General features: G+C 33.8%; 2 protein-coding genes across 2 annotated transcripts; one reads left to right on the top strand and one right to left on the bottom strand.

Annotated features, from left to right (window-relative positions):
* Window positions 1-5,889: 5,889 nt before the first annotated feature.
* On the bottom strand, window positions 5,890-17,249 carry LOC139487511 (D-erythrulose reductase-like). Its single transcript, XM_071272368.1, has 8 exons — window positions 17,117-17,249; window positions 14,867-15,013; window positions 12,800-12,897; window positions 11,784-11,938; window positions 11,041-11,083; window positions 9,919-10,083; window positions 8,081-8,189; window positions 5,890-6,039 (listed from the first exon to the last, which is right to left on the bottom strand). Exons 2-8 carry the CDS (start codon window positions 14,916-14,918, stop codon window positions 5,936-5,938), a joined length of 726 nt encoding a protein of 241 aa, XP_071128469.1. The 5' UTR covers window positions 14,919-15,013; window positions 17,117-17,249; the 3' UTR covers window positions 5,890-5,935.
* Window positions 17,083-19,695, top strand: LOC139487513 (outer membrane lipoprotein Blc-like). Its single transcript, XM_071272372.1, has 3 exons — window positions 17,083-17,295; window positions 18,409-18,570; window positions 19,263-19,695. Exons 1-3 carry the CDS (start codon window positions 17,097-17,099, stop codon window positions 19,502-19,504), a joined length of 603 nt encoding a protein of 200 aa, XP_071128473.1. The 5' UTR covers window positions 17,083-17,096; the 3' UTR covers window positions 19,505-19,695.
* Window positions 19,696-20,517: the final 822 nt, after the last annotated feature.

Genomic DNA, 20,517 nt, shown 5'->3' with positions numbered 1-20,517 from the left:
ATCTTTTAAACGGAGAAAACATTTTGAAGAATAAAAAAAGTAACTAACATTTGACTTACTGATATCGATTTCGATTCATTTATGCAGAAAATTAATAAGATCGCTACAATGGTTGGTCGTACTAATAAGTTTTGTTTGTTCATACTCAGCCTGAGTTGTTTCACTGTGCCTTGCATTAGTGAAATAGAAGTTTCATTGACGTATTCGGATTTCTAAAACAGATCAACTATTTCTTTAACTTTGATTGGCAGTCAAAAGGAAAAATATGTGTGTCCGATTCAATACTCAAAGATTTGTTTGCAAATTCGTAATCATCTGGCCGGAAATAATTGATACATATATTTTGAAGGGTCAACTTTTACCTGTTTCTGTATTCTTTATTTTTTCTTTTGCGAGGTCAATGGACTTTATTTCAGGAGCACATTCTTCTAAATTTGGGAAAAAAACTTCAGCAAAACGGTTAGGATTGGTTGACGACACATTTACAGAAATATGATCAACGGAAAACAAACGCTAATACAAAACATATTCGCTGAACCGTTTACAAAATTATTGAATTGAAACCACATTAATTGTCATTAAAGTAAAACATATATCAATTGAACGTGTCAAAACAATTCGGCTCATAGAACAATTGATAGTGTATTAGGAGAATGTAGAAAAAGAGGGACGACAGATACCAAAGGGAAAGTCAAACTCATAAATCTAAAACAAACTGACAACGCAATGGCTAAAAACGAAAAAGACAAAGAGACAAACAATAGTACACATGACACAACATAGAAAACTAAAGAATAAACAACACGAACCCCACCAAAAAATAGGGGTGATCTTAGGTGCTCCGGAAGAGTAAGCAGATCCTGCTCCACATGTGGCACCCGTCGTGTTGCTTATGTGATAACAAATCCGGTAAATAGTCTAATTCGGTAGGTCACATTCATGAAAGGGAAGGGGATTGTAGTTACGACGTAAGGAACATATCCGATATCATTTGTAAAACGGTTATTCCATAACGGTCAACCAACTCGTAATGGCGTCCGTAAAATGTACGATGGGATGATTTCAACTTCACCAATAGTTGATACGCAATGAGGCTGGTCCTGAGCATTAGCGGAAATGCAATAAGGCTGGTACTGAGCATTAGTGGATTTGCAAGAAAGCTGGTCCTGAGCATTAGTGGATTCACAATAAGGCTCGTCATGAGCATTAGCGGATAGGTAATAAGGCTGGTCCTGAGCATTAGCGGATAGGCAATAAGGCTGGTCCTGAGCATTAGCTAATAGGCAATAAGGCTGATCCTGGTCATTAGTGGATAGGCAATAAGGCTGGTCCTGAACATTTGTGGATCCATAATAAGGCTCGTCCTGAGCATTTGCGAATAGGCAATAAGGATGGTCCTGAGCATTAGTGGATAAGCAATAAGGCTGGTCCTGAGCTTTAGTGGATAGATTATAAGGCTTGTCGTCAGCTTTAGTGGATAGGCAATAACACTAGTCCTGAGCATTAAGGCTGGTCCTGAGCTTTAGTGGATAGACTATAAGGCTTGTCGTGAGCTTTAGTGGATAGGCAAAAACACTAGTCCTGAGCATTATTGTTACACAATAAGGCTGGTACTGAACATTAGTGGATACACAATAAGACTGGTTCTGAGCATTAGCGGATATGAAATAAGGCCTGGTCCTGAGCATTAGTAGATACGCAATAAGGCTTGTCCTGAGCTTTAGTGGATAGGCAATTATACTAGTCCTGAACATTAGTAGTTACACAATAAGGCTGGTACTGAACATAAGTGGACACACAGTAAGGCCTGGTCCTAAGCATTTGTGGATACGCAATGAGGCTTGTCCTGAGCTTTAGTTCATAGGCAATAATAATCACATTCATGAAAGGAAAAGGGATTGTAGTTACGACGTAAGGAACATATCCGATATCATTTGTGAAACGGTTATTCCATAACGGTCAACCAACTAGTGATGGCGTCCGTAAAATGTACGATGGGATGATTTCAACTATCACCAATAGTGGATACGCAATAAGACTGGTCCTGAGCATAAGCGGAAATGCAATAAGGCTCGTTTTGAGCATTAGCGGATAGGCAATAAGGCTGGTCCTGAGCATTAGTGGATCCATAATAAGGATGGTCATGGGCATTAGTGGATACGCAATAAGGCTGGTCCTGAGCTTTAGTGGATAGATTATAAGGCTTGTCGTGAGCTTTAGTGGATAGGCAATAACACTAGTCTCGAGCATTAGTAGTTACACAATAAGGCTGGTACTGAACATAAGTGGACACACAATAAGGCCTGGTCCTGAGCATTAGTGGATACGCAATAATGCTGGTATTGAACGTAAGTGGACACACAATAATGCTGGTATTGAACTTAAGCGGACACACAATAATGCTGGTTCTGAGCATTAGTGGATACGCAATAAGGCTTGTCCTGAGCTTTAGTGGATATGCAATAAGACTGGTCCTGAGTCTTAGGGGATACACAATAAAGCTGGTCCTACGCATAAGTGGATAAGCAATAAAGCTGGTCCAACGCAAAAATGGATATGCAATAAGACTGGTACTACGCATAAATGGATACACAATAAGGATGAATGGATACACAATAAGGCAGGTCCTGAGCATGAATGGATACACAATAAGGCTGGTCCTGAGCATTATGGATACGCAATAAGGCTGGTCCTGTGCATTAGTGGATACAACATGAGGCTGGTACTGACCATTAGCGGATAGGCAATAAGGCTGGAAATGAGCATAAGTGTAAACACAGTAAGGCTGGTTCTGAGCATGAATGAATACAGAATAAGGCTGGTCCTGTGCATTAGTAGATACACAATAAGGCTGGTCATATCATTAGCGGATAGGCAATAAGGCTGGTTTTGAGCTTTAGTAGATACGCAATAAGGCTGGTCCTCAGAATAAGCGGATACGCAATAAGGCTGGTCCTGATCCATAGTGGATACGCAATAAGGCACTGTAAAAACCCATTAAGGAAAGTAATGTATGCGAATATAACAGAACACATTTGGCCATGCTGTGTCTGATTTCTTTTTGATAAATATACAAGGAGAACTTTAGAACAAGCAGGTCAGGATTATGACAGTCCGTTGGTAGATAGTGGATAGTGTAATCTTTGTTTGGTTTAATGGACTTTTTTCGAATTTATTTTTAAGTTCGGTATTTTTATCATATTTATTCATTCTTTATAAATGTTGATCTTCTTTTCCTATGCTATACCATGCATGTATATTCCTTTTAGTTTAAATATATTTAATTATAGTACATTGGGAAACAAGTTTTGCTACTTATATTAATCCCTTTCCACCTTGAGGGTGCTGGTGCTGCCTTGTAGCGGCATTAGCCTACTCTTTTTCGAAATCTACAAGGGTGTCTTTAACGTGCAAGAGAATTGGCTCTCTCTTAACACGGGTCAGCCATTTATCGTCCCCTCCGACAGACTATCATCGTATCCTCAAGACCATACTCGCAAATGGTGTCAAGGAAGTGTCGATAATCAGTCCCTGAAATTTTCATCCCAGAACGGGAATCGAACCAGGAACCTTTGTGTTAGTATTCCTTTTACTTTGGCTGGTTGCCATGAAGGTCAGACGTCTGTAGCCGCCAATTTGTTATAATTAAACAAAGAAGATATAACATTTGCTTTCAGGCTTTTTCTGTTTTTCATGTGAATTTCATGGACAAGGCAATCATTGTTTCAATAACAGATTGATCAAAATCAGTTTTTGGGGTCATAATCTGGATGCTTTGTTTAACTAAGTGTTGCCTCTTCATCTTTTGTGTCCAAATCTTTCGTATTTGTAGGTCTTTCGGAAGTGTAAACAAACATAATCCCTTATTACCTGACCTAGTATTACAGTTGTATCAACACATAATACCATAGCCTGTTAAAGATTTTTACAAGTTTATGTTCTAATAGTATTTCGATACCATTGTAACAAAAGACTCAAATGACGTCACAGCGAGAAGGAAATAAAGGAAGATAAACAAGGTCGGTATTTCCCGCATTTTTAGACACCAATATTTATTTTTAGTACCAGCGAGGTTTGGAATTATTGTATAAAATTAAATTTGAAAATTTAAACATAAATTCTTGCGATTTAAACTTTTTCCTTATAAAAAATTCTACCTTTGCATTTCACCTTGAAAGGATATTGATATAGCGGAAACCTCTCACTTGTATGAAAGTAGCATCGAATTCCATTATATTGACAACGATGCGTGAATAAAACAACTAGGCATAAGAGGTAAAACTGTAAAAAATACAGCAATCAACATTGTGTTATAATCTTAATCACTAAAAACGTAAACAAATATGTAACAAAGAAGCACAAAATGGCATATAGACCAAGCCTATTAAAATATTAAAAGCATACACAAATTTACCATAGTACAATAACGCAACGACGGGATGTATAAGTACAGAGCCACGTCATATATGTAACAAAGAAACACAAACAAGCATATGGACGAACTTTTTCATTCATTGCTTATAGTTTGAGAATGAAACATGTTGAGCAGGATGAAAACAAGAAAACATCGAATATCTGATATAATTTGGTTACATCTTCTGAAATCAGACTCGGACTTCTCTTGAACTGAATTTTAATGTGCGTATTGTTATGCGTTTACTTTTCTACATTGGCTAGAGGTATAGGGGGTGAGATCTCACAAACATGTTTAACCCCGCCGCATTTTTGCGCCTGTCCCAAGTCAGGAGCCTCTGGCCTTTGTTAGTCTTGTATTATTTTAATTTTAGTTTCTTGTGTACAATTTGGAAATTAGTATGGCGTTCGTTATCACTGAACTAGTATATATTTGTTTAGGGGCCAGCTGAAGGACGCCTCCGGGTGCGGGAATTTTTCGCTACATTGAAGACCTGTTGGTGACCTTCTGCTGTTGTTTTTTTTCTATGGTCGGGTTGTTGTCTCATTGGCACATTCCCCATTTCCATTCTCAATTTTATTAGTTTCGTGCAATAGTTTCAACATGTTCAAGGTTTCCGTGTTTATCAATAGTACCAGTTCATTTATTTTTTTTATATGTAGCGTTCTAACTTGTATTGTCAATCTGTGAAATTCCTATTATCTAAATGACATGTTCCGGTATTTGATGCTTTTCAACGCACAAATAGGAAAAAATAAAAAAGAGATGAAAATTTAAAAATAAATAACATTTTTTTTAAGTTCCAGAAACCAAAAGTTCTTTTACTATAAAAACAAACTTAAGAATGCTTTGTGACGTCCATGTGTAGCATATTGCACAACTCGTCTTTAATTTGTTTATCATGCTTTTATTGATTATACGTACTAAAACTATAGGTTGCACTTTGTAAAGACAGCTGTTTCTAAATCCACGCCTCTTTTGGGGTAATATTAATATTCATAGATATGTTAGTTTGTTAACGTACTGGTTCCCATTTATGATCTCTGTGTTATATCTCATAGAGACATCACTTGGGAATGTAACCAGTATAGAAAAACATGGTTGCGCCTAAATTTTAATTCTTAGAAGGTAAAAAAATAGAGATATGGGTAGTACAGAATTTTAGTATAAGTTTAAACCCTTAAATGTTGAAAATATGCCGCACAGCCCTATATTTTGACCATTGAATAAAATAGTAGTGCAAATATAAACTTTCCGTTCTGGTATATTATTTTTCATTAAACTTCATAGTAAAAGTGTTACAGTTTTAGTCGCAAAAGGAGGTCCTAGAGGAAATTGCATTGTCTATCTTTACAGAATTGCAACCTATATATGTATCTATTCATATCATTTATTGCTCATTACAGAATAACTGGATTTTTTTATTTTTTTTGTGATTAAGATTAGGGCATTACAGGTTCTATGTATGTGGCATGTTAATTTGAAGCATTTATTTAATACGTGAATACACGTGATCATTTGTCAATGTACACCTAATCCTCCATCAAGTCGGAGACATTCACCAGAAATCATTCCACTCTGGTCACTCAGTAAAAACACAACGGCATTAACTACGTCTTCTATCTCTGAAAAATAGTTTTTCTACTACTACAATTAAATATTAATTAGTAGTATAATTTTCACTGTTATTAATATAAGTTAGATAAGGCATACAAATCTAATCTTGAATTCCCTCCAAATTATTTCTTAATTTTTGGAACACGTTTAGAAATTTATATGTGACGTCACTTTGGTCGTTGCATTGACTATGACTAACAGAGCTGTGATTCTGTAATGTATTCTTTTTTTATTCTATAGCTAGTTTCAGCTATTCAGTTTAATCATGTATATCTATTATATAGTCATTTTATAAAATTTACTGTTTGCAACACTATGTAGTATTCTTGATAATAATGATGTTTTTGTCCCAAGCGGATAACCCTGGCCTCACAACTTTTTGGAACTTTTGGTCCTCGGCGATCTTCAATTTTGTAGTTGTTATGGCTTTCAAACTTTTTACATCTGAGCATAGTTTTGTGTGGACGTAGCGCACGTCTGGCGTATAAAAATATTTGTTAACCTGTTACCTTTTAATGGCTATTATTCGTTTGTTTCTCTGGCCTATATTTTCTCACATTTATTTGTTTAGTTATTGTAACCCGGTCGTGTAATGTTGTGTAATGTTGTCATTTTAATGTTATAATTAACACTGCAATTAAAGCGGGATGTTTTGTAGCCACAAACCAGGATCAACCCACCATTTTTTCATAAAATACCCTGTACCAAGTCTGAAAAATGGCCATTGTTACATTATAGTTCGTTTCTGTGTGTGTTACATTTCGGTGTTGTGTCTCTGTTATGTCGTAGTTCTTTTATATTTGATACGTTTCCCTCAGTTTTAGTTTGTAACCAAGATTTGTTTTTTCTCTATCGATTTATGAATTTTGAACAGCGGTATACTACTGTTGCCTTTATTTTTCTAATATGACATGCTTCTTTCGCTTTGTGAATAAACCCATGCTCTAAATCAAATAAAACTTGTTTGCACATGCGTATATTAACCACTGCAGAATAATGAATATTATCAAATTAGTATGCACTTGATATATTTCTTGATATATATCTCTTAAATGATGCACATGTTGTTACTAATTCATTTATTATGACTGTTATGTGTTGCCTTCCGAAATTGACATACATGTATTGACCTAGATACGACAACCTTTCATGCAGGCTGTTCAAAGCTCCTCCTATTGAAAATTCACAGTGCTCGCCGTTTTCCTCTTTACTCACAAAAAAGGGAAAATCATGAAAGAGCCTACACAAAGCTCTACACTTATACAGATCGGACATAGCAATTACCTGAATTGTTCTTATCAGAATCGAAATAATTGATGCAACCTATACTTTATTGTAGTTTTAACATGGTCACGCATTATATTCGTGTTATTTTAGCCCCACTATCGCTCGGGCAAATATAATCACGAATATAATGCCTACCCATGTTCAAACTACAATAAAGTATACCTTGCATCAATTATTTCTTAATTACGTCAAAACAGAAAATGTGGACGAGTAGCCAGTGATTCGATTTTAGGGGCGATGATTTTGGGTACATATTGGGTTTATTTTCTCGCTTTGTGACATGTTTACATTATTCCTTTGAGTGCGTACATATTTGTAATTTAATCGTGGAATTTAATTTGTTTGTTAGGTGTAGTTGGGTTTAAACTAGCTTTCCGTAACTACGGGTAAATCGGTGCTTTCTGTTTGTTACATCATTGTTCTATGTTAGGTTAGGATTGAGCCCCATCCTATTCTTAATGTGTCGGTATATACAGAAGTCAGCAAGTCAGAAGATGCATTTGGTTCCCGTTTTTCTTTCTTCATTTTTTAGTAAATATGGCCGGTTTAATATCGGACCTACTTCGCGGTTTGGATTTTGATTATTGATAAAATCAACAAAATGGTGCTGCCGTCACAACACATAACATTGTTTCAACAAAACAAACTCCGTCTCATGATGATGTCTTTTATGATAAATATTTACTAGAAACTGAATGACATATCTTGTTGTCTTGTACGTTTCGTCCACACCATAGAAGGATTGATCGCCTTTATTTTTACCTGGAAATCTTCCCATTGGTGTCAATGCAAGCAGTGGCATTAACTCGTCCTTGTATTGCAATGTCAAATCCGTCCACACCACAGTAGGATTAATTGCATTCACTCTAATCTAAAGTATCAAACGAAATAATATATCATAACAAAAAAATTAAAATATGCAAGAATCTGCTGCTTACTACAAATCATAACTTGCTTTTTTTAAAAAACAGTATTTTTCCAGTGGCTGAAAACAGGGTCAGACAATATACATAATATTTTATATGAATACCTTTTGTTATTTGAAAGGAGAGACGTTACCAATAGGTATCAAAGGTACCAGGCTTATAATTTAATTAATACGACACACACGCGTTTCATCTACAAAAGAATCATCAGTGACGCTCAGGTCAAAATAGGTACAAAGTTCAGGAGCATTGAGGACAAAAAATCCCCAAAAGTTGTGCCAATTACGGCTAAGGTAAATAATGCCTGGGATAAGAAAATCCTTAGAATTTCGACAAATTCATACTTTTGTAAACAGGAAATTTATTAAAATTACCAAAGCTAGCTGTCAGTTAACTGCGAGTACTCTCAGATCTGTACCTAGTGTGTTTTATTTTGTTGTTGGAATGTACAAGTACCCGGCCACGTCCACTTGTATGTTTGTCCATCTGATGAGTAAAGGTTTTTTTTAATTGAATTTTATAGTTCGTTCTCATGTTGTACTGTTATACCACTGTCCCAGGTTAGGAGAGGGTTCGGATCCCAATAACATGTTTAACCCCGCCAAATTTTGTATGTATGTACCTGTCCCAAGTCAGGAGCCTGTAATTCAATGGTTGTCGTTTGTTTATGTGTTTCATTTTGGTTTTCGTTTATTTTTCGTACATCGATAAGGCTGTTAATTTTCTCGTTAGAAATGTTTTACATTGTAATTTCGGGTCTTTGTTAGCTGACCATGCGGAATTGGCTTTACTCATTATTGTAGGCCGAACGGTTACCTATATTTGTTAATTTCTGTGTCATTTTGGTCTATTGTGGAGAGTTGGCAATCATACCACATCTTCTTTTTTTTATATATATTATTGATATTTATGTCAACACCGAATGTTGACTACGAGGCTGTTGGTATCCTCGATGACGAAACATCCACCAGCAGTGGCATCCACCCACCGGTGTTAATAGTATCAAAGGTACATAGGCTTATAATTAAAGACGCCAGACGCGCGTTTCGGCTACACAAGACTCATACTAATGGAAAATATAAAATCGTTAGTCAAAGAATAATAATAATACTTTACTAGTATTCGAAAGCAATACAGCTTACATAACATACATTTTTACAAAAAAAAAATTAAATAAAAAAGGTGAAACTAAAGTAAAAAGGAAATATGAGGAAACAACATTTCACTACACAGATAACACTTTGACAATACAAAGAAAATAAGACAAATGATATTCAATGATAATTCACACAACACTACACAAATAACAACATAAACAAAAGGAAATAAGTCGATTTTTATTCCAACAAACACTACACAGATTTGAACAAAAGGAAATAAGACGACCAACAATATTTCACAAACAAAACACAGATAACACCATGACCAAAAGGAAATAGGAACAACATTTTGTACACACTATTTTCCAGACTCAAGATTATGCAACACATTTCTACACCAAAACCCAATTGAACTCAGATGTTTCAGAATGGAATGCATTTCCTTGGTATTAAATGGCAAAAACATATTATATAAAACTAGTCAAACAAAGTCAATGCGTGAGGACTTCGATTAATACCCTTTTCAGTAGGTTCTTTAATGAATTATTCATCAGTATAAATGAGCTATACCTACATTATGAGGTCCTAGTTCTAATGCCATACATTTAGTTAACATATCAACAGCTGATTTTGTTGTAGAATAGACACATCCATTAGCTAAAGCTTTTTCAGACATGGTACTGGACAAGTTAACTATACTTCCACCTTTTCCAATGTCTATCATTTTCTTAGCAATAACCTACAATGATCATAATATTCCATCTAAACAAATCGTCTGCTTTCAAACTTTATATCGTAAAATCTGTGTTAACCTTACTTGCTTTTTCATTGGATAGTTTGATTTGTGATGTCTTCATAATTTTTATTAGTAACAAAAAGTTCTATGCAAACTTCCATGATGACAAACTAAGTACATTCTACCTGTTTTAATTTGTGGCACAGTTTATTAACAAACTCTATATTTGTAATATATATCAGTCCTGATGTAACAAATCGTATCAGTTAAATAAATGATTTCTTTAGTTAAACTAATCATATTAATCCGTTGTAAGTCCCGTGCTGGTCTACAAAATATCCAACCCACCAGACCTCATTTCATTGGTTTTTTTTTTTAATAAAATGCCATTTGTTGTCACAAATAATACTAAGTTACAGTGGCTACAGTATAGATTCAATCATCGAATCTTAGCTACAAATAAATTTCTTCATAAAATTAAGATTTATGATAATCCTAATTGTACATTTTGTAAAAGAGAGATTGAAACATTAGACCATTTATTTTGGTAATATGAACATACCTAATTATCATTAGAACAGATGGAAAATTGGTTTCTGAACAACGGAATTAGTGTTCTTTTTACAAAAGAAGTTTTTTTGTTTGGAAACATTGCAAAAATATCAAAAGGCAATGCAGGAAATACTCTTTTTCTTACTATAAAAAAACTCTCTCTCTCTCTCTCTCTCTCTCTCTCTCTCTCTCTCTCTCTCTCTCTCTCTCTCTCTCTCTCTCTCTCTCTCTCTCTCTCTCTCTCTCTCTCTCTCTCTCTCTCTCTCTCTCTCTCTCTCTCTCTCAAAGAAAGTTATATTGATAAGATAATACCAATAGATTTATTTATTATATGTTGCTATTATATGTGTGTATATTATATTGTAAATAAGCAGTCATAAATAATAAAAATTAAAAAAAAAACTTTACCTGAGACACGTTGAAAGTTCCTTTAAAGTTGACGTCAAACATCCTGTAATCGAAATAAGAAAAGTAAGATCACATATTAAAAAGTATCAATGGGATTTAGTTTATACTGGGCAAATAGTACGACTAAAAATAAACAATAAATGATTTATTGATTAACAATTGATAGTATGAAAGGATTGGTACATTTGTGATCAAGTAATCCTGATCCAGGGAAACATAAATTTTATTTCGAAATACAATTCAAAATGTATACGAATACTAACTAAAAAGAAAAAAATATATCTTATATCTTCTCAACTATTTGTATATAACATGAAAGCAACAGTAATTAAAGAAACATTATGTCTTGTTTCAAACTTGCAAATACCCGAAGGTAAATGGCGTATCAAAAAGTTCAGATGCCATCATTGAATAACAGCAGCTTAAATATAAGGTTTAGAAATACGTCTACTCCTCATGAACCGATTGAATTTAAGTCCTACAATGTATTACACATCATGTAACAATTACATTGATATTACAATAATTTAATTTTGGAAATAAGGCGTCTTCTGATTGGCTGACGTTATTTGGTTATCAATCCATAGACATAATTTAGTCATGTGACCGTGACGTCATCAACGTTTTTTCATGGTTTTCTACGGTTTAAAATGGAATTTAGAATTAAATTATAAGAAATGACTCCTTAAATGTATTACAAAATTTATTTATTCTTTAAACGTCATTCATGTTCAATATCTTACATGTCAATGTTTTCTTTTGGAGTATTGATGAATGATGACTTCTTAGATACACCAGCATTGTTGACCAGTAGGTCTATGTGTCCGATCTTACTGACCTCCTCTCTTGTTTTATCCCAGTCAAGTAGGTCTACATTAAGTATGTTGATAGTTGGTACCTAAAACAGAAAACACCAGTACCATGAGCGAGTAGATATATGTGACCGATCTTACTGACTTCATATCTGGTTTCATTCCAGTCTTGTAAGACTACGTTAATAATGTTGATATGTGGCACCTAAAACAGTTAACACCAGTATTATAAAACATTAGGTATATGTGGCCGATCTTACTTACTTCATCTCTTGATTTATCCTAATCTTTTGGGTTCATGTTAATCACGCTGATGTTTTGTACCTTATTAAAGGCAACAGTAGCATACCGCTGTTCAATAGTTATAATTCTAAAACAAATCCGGGTCACATACCAAAACCGAGTGACACACATCAACTGTAAGAGAAAGCTAACGCAACAACAGACTAAACTGAACTACAACAAAACCAAGCGCAAACATATATAGGGACGGACTATTTTACAACTTCCATATTCTTGACTAGGTTCAGGACATTTTGAGAAAAAATGTGGGTTGAACCTGGTTTTATGTCTAGCCAAAATTCCCGCTTTTATGACAAAGTTACAAATACCGCAAAAATGACAACATTACGTAGCAGAAATACAATACACAACTGCTTCTATATCAATTGTTAAGAAATAACCCCAATTTCCCTTTTCTCTTCTTATTCAATTGATTTTACCTGTTTTACGGTATGCAAGATGTTTGTTAGCTGTTGATTGCATTTCTTATTCCCAACAAATAATAAAAAAGATGAACTTATTTTTATATGAGGTATTGAGATATTTCTATTATTTAAGTATAAAAACAAATACTTCCTGAAAATGTATTCGTATACATCATATGTTAACATTAAGTTACGTCTGGTTCTATTTTTAATTATCTGCCGTTTAATCTACATATTTACCTCCAATTTTAAACTATCCAAATCAGCCTGTGTTCTACTAAGTGCAAATGTTTCTGCTCCACATTCTGCTAACTTTTTCGCAATAGCTCGACCAAATCCTAAAATTTATATCGCAGTACAATTTCATCTGTTTTTGAAACGAAATAATATTTATGTTCATACTGAAGTCTTAAGAAGTTTCAAACATCAGATTTAAAATTTATGAACACAATTCTTTAAATGAGTTTATCCTAGCATGCAACTAAAACATCAGGTGTCATGTTAAAAAAAAATGATAAAATACAACATATTATACTGTATCGTAATATCACATATATTCAAACGTCATCTCGATTCGTTAACTTAAAATCCTAGAATTTGTTCAATGCTTTACATAGATTATAGTGAGAGGTAAAGACATATCAGTGTTATCGATCTTAGATTTGGTTCCACTTTTTGGGTAAAATATTCATAATTTCGTCATTCCTTACCTCTTTGATCCTATTTTTGAAGTTGACGAGTAGTATGTAAACGTATCGATCATTTGAATAAAATTTGACTAATACGTTAACATTTAATACTGGTATGCGCTCTTTGAATAGTGTTTCGGTATTATCAATAATTATAAATAAATCATCAAATAACTACATATGCATTCCTATAGTTATGAACACTTGTGATAATTATATTTGGCATTGAAAAAGGTCATGAAATGTCCAAAAAAAGTTATCAAAGGTGTAACCTCGCTTATAATTTAGTACGCCAGACGCGCGTTTCGTCTACACAAGTCTCCAAACTTTATGGCGTCTTTAAAACTATTTCATTTGCCGGAAAAATACTTTAGTATAGAAAACACGATTTGTTTATCAGTTGTTGTTGGATTTAAACTAGCTTCGAGCTGCGAGCTCTGTTAGCTTGGTATTTTGTGTCTTTTGTCTATAGTAAGCTTTTTTTCCTTATGAGTCAAACTATTTTCAACATCGTTTTACAGTTTTTCTACTATTGTGTTATGATACACAAAGGCAACAGTAGTATACCACTGTTCAAAAAGTCATAAATCGATTGAGAGTAAACAAAGCCGGGTTACAAACTAAAACCGAGGGAAACATATCAACTTTACCACTGTCCCAGATCGGTTGATGATTGAGCAGTCGCACGTATGATTATCTCCGCCACATTGTCTTTGCATATTCCAAGTCAGGAGTCTGAAATTTAGCGATTGTGGTTTTATAAATATCTAGATTTGTTCATCTCCTTATTTTGTTCATAAATCAGGCTGTTTGTTTAGCATGGCGGGGTAGTGCTGTAAGCTTATTCTGTCAGGTTGAGTGTTGTTCATTATTCCAAAAAATACGATGACCTTAACATGCAATCGGTTTAGCCCTACCCGATCCCCATTCCAAATATCTATTACAAACCACTAAATCAGCAGCGGACCTAAATTGATGATACAGCAAATATAATTGTTAGGAGAAACCTGATCTATTTATCAATGTTATAAAGAACACGTTTATTTGTTGTGACATTTGTCACATGACTAGATATACCGGTTTAAGGTATACTCTAGAGTAATGAGTATTTCACGAGCTAATATAAGCGGGAAGAATTGTAACGGTAAATCTGTGTGTAATTATGTGTCATTCGACGCTTGCATTTCGGACAGTTCAGTCTGGTCATTTGACACCACCCACCCACTTTTTATTTTGTCAATACTGTAAATTGATGTATTCATGCTTATGATTGATGTGGATGTTTTTTTAAAATTATACATGCTTGAAAAGATTGTTAATAAAGATATTTCTTTTGTAGATTGGTAGATTGTGTATAATTGGAATATGATATGTTGAAGCAGCGGCTACGGGCGTGCAGACAAATATTCATATATTGTAAATAAAATGAATAAACATGCTTAACTGTACTGTCCAGGCGAGCTGATATCCCAAATAGTGTTTGGTTTTCTGTTTATAAATATTTTATGTTCGTTTGAGTTGATGAACAAGAACATAATATATAATTATTACATTGTATTACTTTACACCTATTTTTTCTGATTTATAGAACCATCAATACAAATCCAAATACACTTACCTTTGCCAGCACCGGTAACGAGAGCTCTCTTTCCATCAAATTGCATCGCCATGTTCTAGTATTAATGTATACTGTTTCACACTTTTTAACTACAGGAAAGAGATGACCTCAACACACTGCCTGTTCAAGGCAACTTATCACTTTTATCTACATATAGGGTTGAATAAATGTATGCTTTATTGTCTTACGATTTAATAACAAGTAGAATAATACATGTTCATATACTTACATATATATACAATTACAGAAATATGGTCAACAGAAAACAAACGCTAATACAAAATACATTCGCTGAAGCGTTTAAAAATTTTATTGAATTTAAACCACATTAACTGTTATTGAAGTAATATATATATATATAAATAGGAAGTGTAAAAACAATTTGGCCTAATGTACAATCGATAGCGTTTTGGGATAAAGTAGAAGCTTCTTCAAGATTTGGGGAACTTCACTTTAACCTACAGAATGCAGATGTCGTTATTTATTAGATTATTCAAGTGGCAATAGTGTGAATTCAACCGAGTCTTTTGACAAAGGTCGTGTAATCGGTTACTCTCGAGTTTCATTGTTATTCACCTTGGGTCAATTGATGTGGGTGTATTGACACACTTTTCGATGAACTAGAATGTGACCTTCTTTACATCCATTAAATCCAGCTTTTGGAATACTATGGTATGATATATTAGTAAGACCGTCTTAGGCCAATTTTATAATCCTGGTACCTTTGATAACTATTGTTTTGACACTTCCAATTGATATATGTATTACTTCAATAATAGTAAATGAGTATATATATGTTGAAAAGCTATTGAAAGGGCTAGTAATCCACTGAATCTCTGTGTCAGGAACTCAACACTATTTACATTCGTACTTTATTTGGTCTTTTTAACCTTTTTTGATTTGAGCCTCACTGATGAGTCTTTTGTAGACGAAACGATTGTCTGACTCAAATACAAAATCTCAATCCTGGTATCTACGTTGAGTTTAATAGGGGTGCCTGATTTATTCCGATTTTCCAGTACTCCACAAGGTCAGTGATGAACTTCGAGTTTCTCACATGCACTCGTTTTTTTATGATTGAATGGTGTTTGCACGTACTATTTATATATCTTGGTCTTGTCTTATCCTTCTATAATTCGATTAATGACATGTACCTGTATTTGAACTAACAAATAAACAAATCTAAATAAACAATCTAAAATAAATTATATTTTTTTAAGTTTCAAGTATAACGAAATCTATTACTTTAAGAACAAATCATGTGAAGCATATCAAATCATATCAGACAGTTATTATCCATTCGTTTCGTGTGTTTGAGTTTTTGATTTTGCCATTAATTAGGGACTTTCCGTTTTCAATTTTTCTCAGAGTTTGGTATTTTTGTGATATTACTTTTTGCAACGCTCTAGGTAAAAAAGGCATTTGAAAACTGACTTTAATTTAAATATCATTTTATTTCACTAACAATTAAAACCATTCTGTCCATTTAATCACATCTCAATCTTAAAATAATGCATTGATAGACATGTTCAAAACATGCCTTTTATACATGTCACAAATTAAGAACGATGCCGTTTTTCGTTTATCGGCTGTTTAACTTCATAAGAGGTTATCAAAGGTACCATGATTTATAATTTAATAAACCAGACGAGTGTTTCGTATACATGAGACTCATCAGTGACGCTCAGATCAAAATAGTTATAAAGCCAAAGTACAAAGTTGAAGAGCATTGAGGACCTAAACTTAAAAAAAGTTGTGCCAAATACAAGTTTTTGTTAAACAGGAGACCATATAATTGATAAGAGTGATATTGATTTAACCCAACGAAAGCTTATTTATTTAATTTCAGTCTGCCTTATAATCATGGGTGTGGATCGAGTAAATGCTGCATTCCATTTCTTACCTTTCTGATTAATTTATTGCATAAAACCAGCCGGCAACGGTTTGGCAGAAAAGGGAATAAATAAATGTGTAAAAACACGAACATCCTCTGATATTATCAAAACTCGTATATTTCTATAGCTGATCGTTTTCGCTAACTGTAATGACATCTTACTATTATTGTATTTCACAATTTTCCAAACACGGTAAGTTTATGTAAGTTTACAATTCTTATCATCACGTTGTCAAAGACCTGTTAAAGACTCGTGTCAGGTGACATGACCCGTCCAGTTATTACACAACCAATACTATAAAACCAAACTGTTATACAAGACCCACACAGAACAAAATGTATACCATTCTACTTACAACTGTGTTATTGCCTGTAGTGTCAGGTTTCCTGCTGGATTCGTTTGGATTAGGCTCTGCAGTAACTACGGTGACACAACTGGACGTGAACAAATATTTAGGAAGATGGTTCCAAATGTACGCTAGCCAATCTGTTTATGCTACATTCGAAAGAAAAGCCGTGTGTGTAACTGCGGATTGTAAGTTTTATTCTAGTTAATTGTTGTTTATTAAGCCTTTTCTTTTGTTTAAAATGGAAAAAAAAAAAATACTTCCGTCAAAAATTTAATCTTATAAGAATTTATATCCGTTTTGAAAATACATTAATCCCAAGTTCTATTGTTATACTTTTTCTGAAACATTGAATAGATCTATTCTATTATTGTTTTGAATAACAATGGTTTTTTTTACCACAGGGTGTTACGTGCAGCGTTTCTGGAAACCACTGCTTCTACCATGTCTACATCCTAAACATATTGTTCATTGTTATTCATAACAATAGAAATTGATTATTTTTAAAATAACATGTACACAAGAAATAACTTAAAGTGTTCACTACAAGTTTGTTTAGGATATAAAAAAAAACACATAAAGTAAATTCAAATAGCGGAAAAATATTAAGCATCTATTTTCAATTAAAAAAAAACACTTTGAATACTCCTTTGATTTGAGGTAAATTTTTTATCCTAGTCATATGTCTCTTTTCTAAGGCATTGATCTAAAAAACAAAAGGGGGGATCCTAACTTTCCGTCCTTCTTGATTGCCCCCCAAAAGTGATTTCTTAAATATTCAAACTTTATTTTTGTATGTTGAGCGTGTCCGGTATAAGGGTTTCTAATCCAGACACACCTATTTTCAATTAAAAAAAACCACTTTGAATACTCCTTTGATTTGAGGTAAATTTTTTATCCTAGTCATATGTCTCTTTTCTAAGGCATTGATCTAAAAAAACAAACGGGGGGATCCTAACTTTCCCTCCTTCTTGATTGCCCCCCAAAAGTGAGTTTTTAAATATTCAAACTTTATTTTTGTATGTTGAGCATGTCCGGTATTCGGGTTTCTAATCCAGACACACCTATCCCTCGGTATGTCATAAAAAGAATGTTTATTTATTCTTGAGAAGTGAAGGGGGCTTGTAGTAAAACCGTAACATATAAAATACAGTTATTATTACCTTCATTAAACTGATACAGGAAAGTACTGTATATAACAATCCAAATCACCCAAAATAATTAATACAAATTTTTGATCACACTTTTAATTTTTTCATACATGTAAAAGTAGTCTACACATTGTATTTATGTTTCTTCAGATACAATGTCAACAGATGGAAGTGGACATATTAATGTCCTTAACTCTGAGAGACTCAGTGAAGCTAAGGGAGACCTGAAAGTTATACATGGATATGCTACACCCACCAAAGATGTCGGAAAATTAACCGTCCATCTAGAAACAGTAGGATTTAATGCACCTTGTAAGTAGAATATATAATAACAACTGCAGCTATAATGATTGTTCTGCTTTAAAATGTCCATATTCAATGTTTCCGTTGAAGCAATACCACTTCTTATCTTCATTCGTGATTTGACAAATATTTGCACGTAGATAAATCATTGTCTATGAACTATCCTTCAGACCAACAATTGGTCACTAAACTGCTCAACAATAGATAAAACCCGTATTTTGATTTGTGATAATTTGCAGAGAGGTGGCACAAGAACATTAAGGGAGCTGGCTTCTCAGTTTCAAAGTAATTAACTTTTCAAAACACTAGCATATATTGATATGGGATTAATAAAGGAATCAAAAGAGCAAAAAAAATATATAGGTCCTCTCTTGACTTTTCATAGCATAATCATTGACAAGTTTAAGTCCTCAAAAATTATTAAAAAGTAATTTAAATTTTATAAGACTTTAACAGACAGCTTATCATTATACGTGTAAAAGAATTATAAAAAGAAAAATGGGGGTCACCGGGCAAATTTTGTTCAGGCATTCAAATGGATAAAACCAGAGGATTCCGAAAATCTTACCAAAATTCCAAAAGCTTCCTTAAGTAATTTTCAGTGAATCACCAATTTCTTATTCGATACAATACGGGACTCGACATGTGCATCTTTTTTATATTATCATTTAATTAAAACTAAACTGTTGCACTTGTTTCAGACTGGGTGATGAAACTTGGACCTGCAACGTTTGGACCAGACAACAAATATCAATACGCTCTAGTGTCTGACAATTTGAAGGCCACTTTATTTGTTCTAGCACGTGACCCCGTCGTCTTCAAACGAGATTATGAGGCAGAGGTTATGCAGTTTCTGAAAAGTGAAGGATTTACTTCCATTATAAACAAACCTATTAGTACTTACCATGGGGCGGACTGTACCTATAATAGTGATCACGTCTAGAACAATTTCACAATTATCATCATACTTCACATATGTGTTGAGCCAGCAAATGACTAGCGGTTATAAACTATAATGCTTACATGTATCAAAGCTTAATGTTCATTTGCGGCTTTACAGATTTTGTGGTGATGAAATCATTTCTGATCAAGATCAACTCTTCAGTATAAGTGTAATAAATAATATTTTTTATATTTTAATTCTATTTTATACTTGATCAAAAATTAGGTGAAGATGAAACATACCAGTCAGACATGTACACCTTACCATTACTACATACACCAGATATAGTGGTCATATTATTTAAAGTATCCAAGAACCAGACCAAACCACACAAATTTAACATTGAGCAATAAACAAAACAAAAGTCCAATGTCATACAGAAACTGCTAGTCAGACATTTACACTAGAAAATCATACCATGAACGAACTATGGTTAAAGAACTGCTTAGTGTCTGATAAAAGAAGGGCGAAAGATACCAGAGGGACATTCAAACTCACTAGACCGAAAATAAACTGACAACGCCATGGCTAAAAAAGAAAAAGACAAACGGACAAATTATAGTACAGACAAAACTTGGAAAACTAAAGACTAAGCAATACAAACCCCACCAGAAACTGGGGATTATCTCAGGTGCTCTAGAAGATACTTTGCTCCACATAAGGCACCCCTCGTGTTGCTCATGTTATTACAACCCTGTAAATAGTCTAATTCGGTAGGTCACATTCGTGAAAATGGAACAGGATTGCAGTTATGACATAAGGGACATATCCGATATCATGATACTTGAAACGGATATTCCATAACGGTCAACCAACTCATGATGGCGTCCATAAAATAAACGAACAGCAGATTTCAACTTCACCATTTGTTTTAATAGCTTCTACGTGTGTAGCAACCCCTATCAAGGAAATCATGATAAGAGAAATAATAAAATATCGTATCAATTGGCAGATATATATTTCATATGCAGGCGCTGCTTGGACTACTACTTAGAAATTGAAAGTTCACAATT

Source organism: Mytilus edulis, chromosome 9 (assembly GCF_963676685.1).
Source record: "Mytilus edulis chromosome 9, xbMytEdul2.2, whole genome shotgun sequence".
NCBI lineage: Eukaryota > Metazoa > Mollusca > Bivalvia > Mytilida > Mytilidae > Mytilus > Mytilus edulis.
This window is presented reverse-complemented; position numbering and strand designations above follow the sequence as displayed.

Excerpts from the sequence above, each read along its gene's own strand:
- LOC139487511 (XM_071272368.1), bottom strand. The coding sequence starts at position 14,918 with ATGGCGATGCAATTTGATGGAAAGAGAGCTCTCGTTACCGGTGCTGGC. Across the intron at positions 11,939-12,799 it reads TGGATAGTTTAAAATTGGAG|GTACCAACTATCAACATACT; the intron begins GTAAATATGTAG and ends TTTCTGTTTTAG. Across the intron at positions 11,084-11,783 it reads CCAAAAGAAAACATTGACAT|GATGTTTGACGTCAACTTTA; the intron begins GTAAGATATTGA and ends TTTCGATTACAG.
- LOC139487513 (XM_071272372.1), top strand. The coding sequence starts at position 17,097 with ATGTATACCATTCTACTTACAACTGTGTTATTGCCTGTAGTGTCAGGT. Across the intron at positions 17,296-18,408 it reads CGTGTGTGTAACTGCGGATT|ATACAATGTCAACAGATGGA; the intron begins GTAAGTTTTATT and ends ATGTTTCTTCAG. Across the intron at positions 18,571-19,262 it reads AGTAGGATTTAATGCACCTT|ACTGGGTGATGAAACTTGGA; the intron begins GTAAGTAGAATA and ends CACTTGTTTCAG.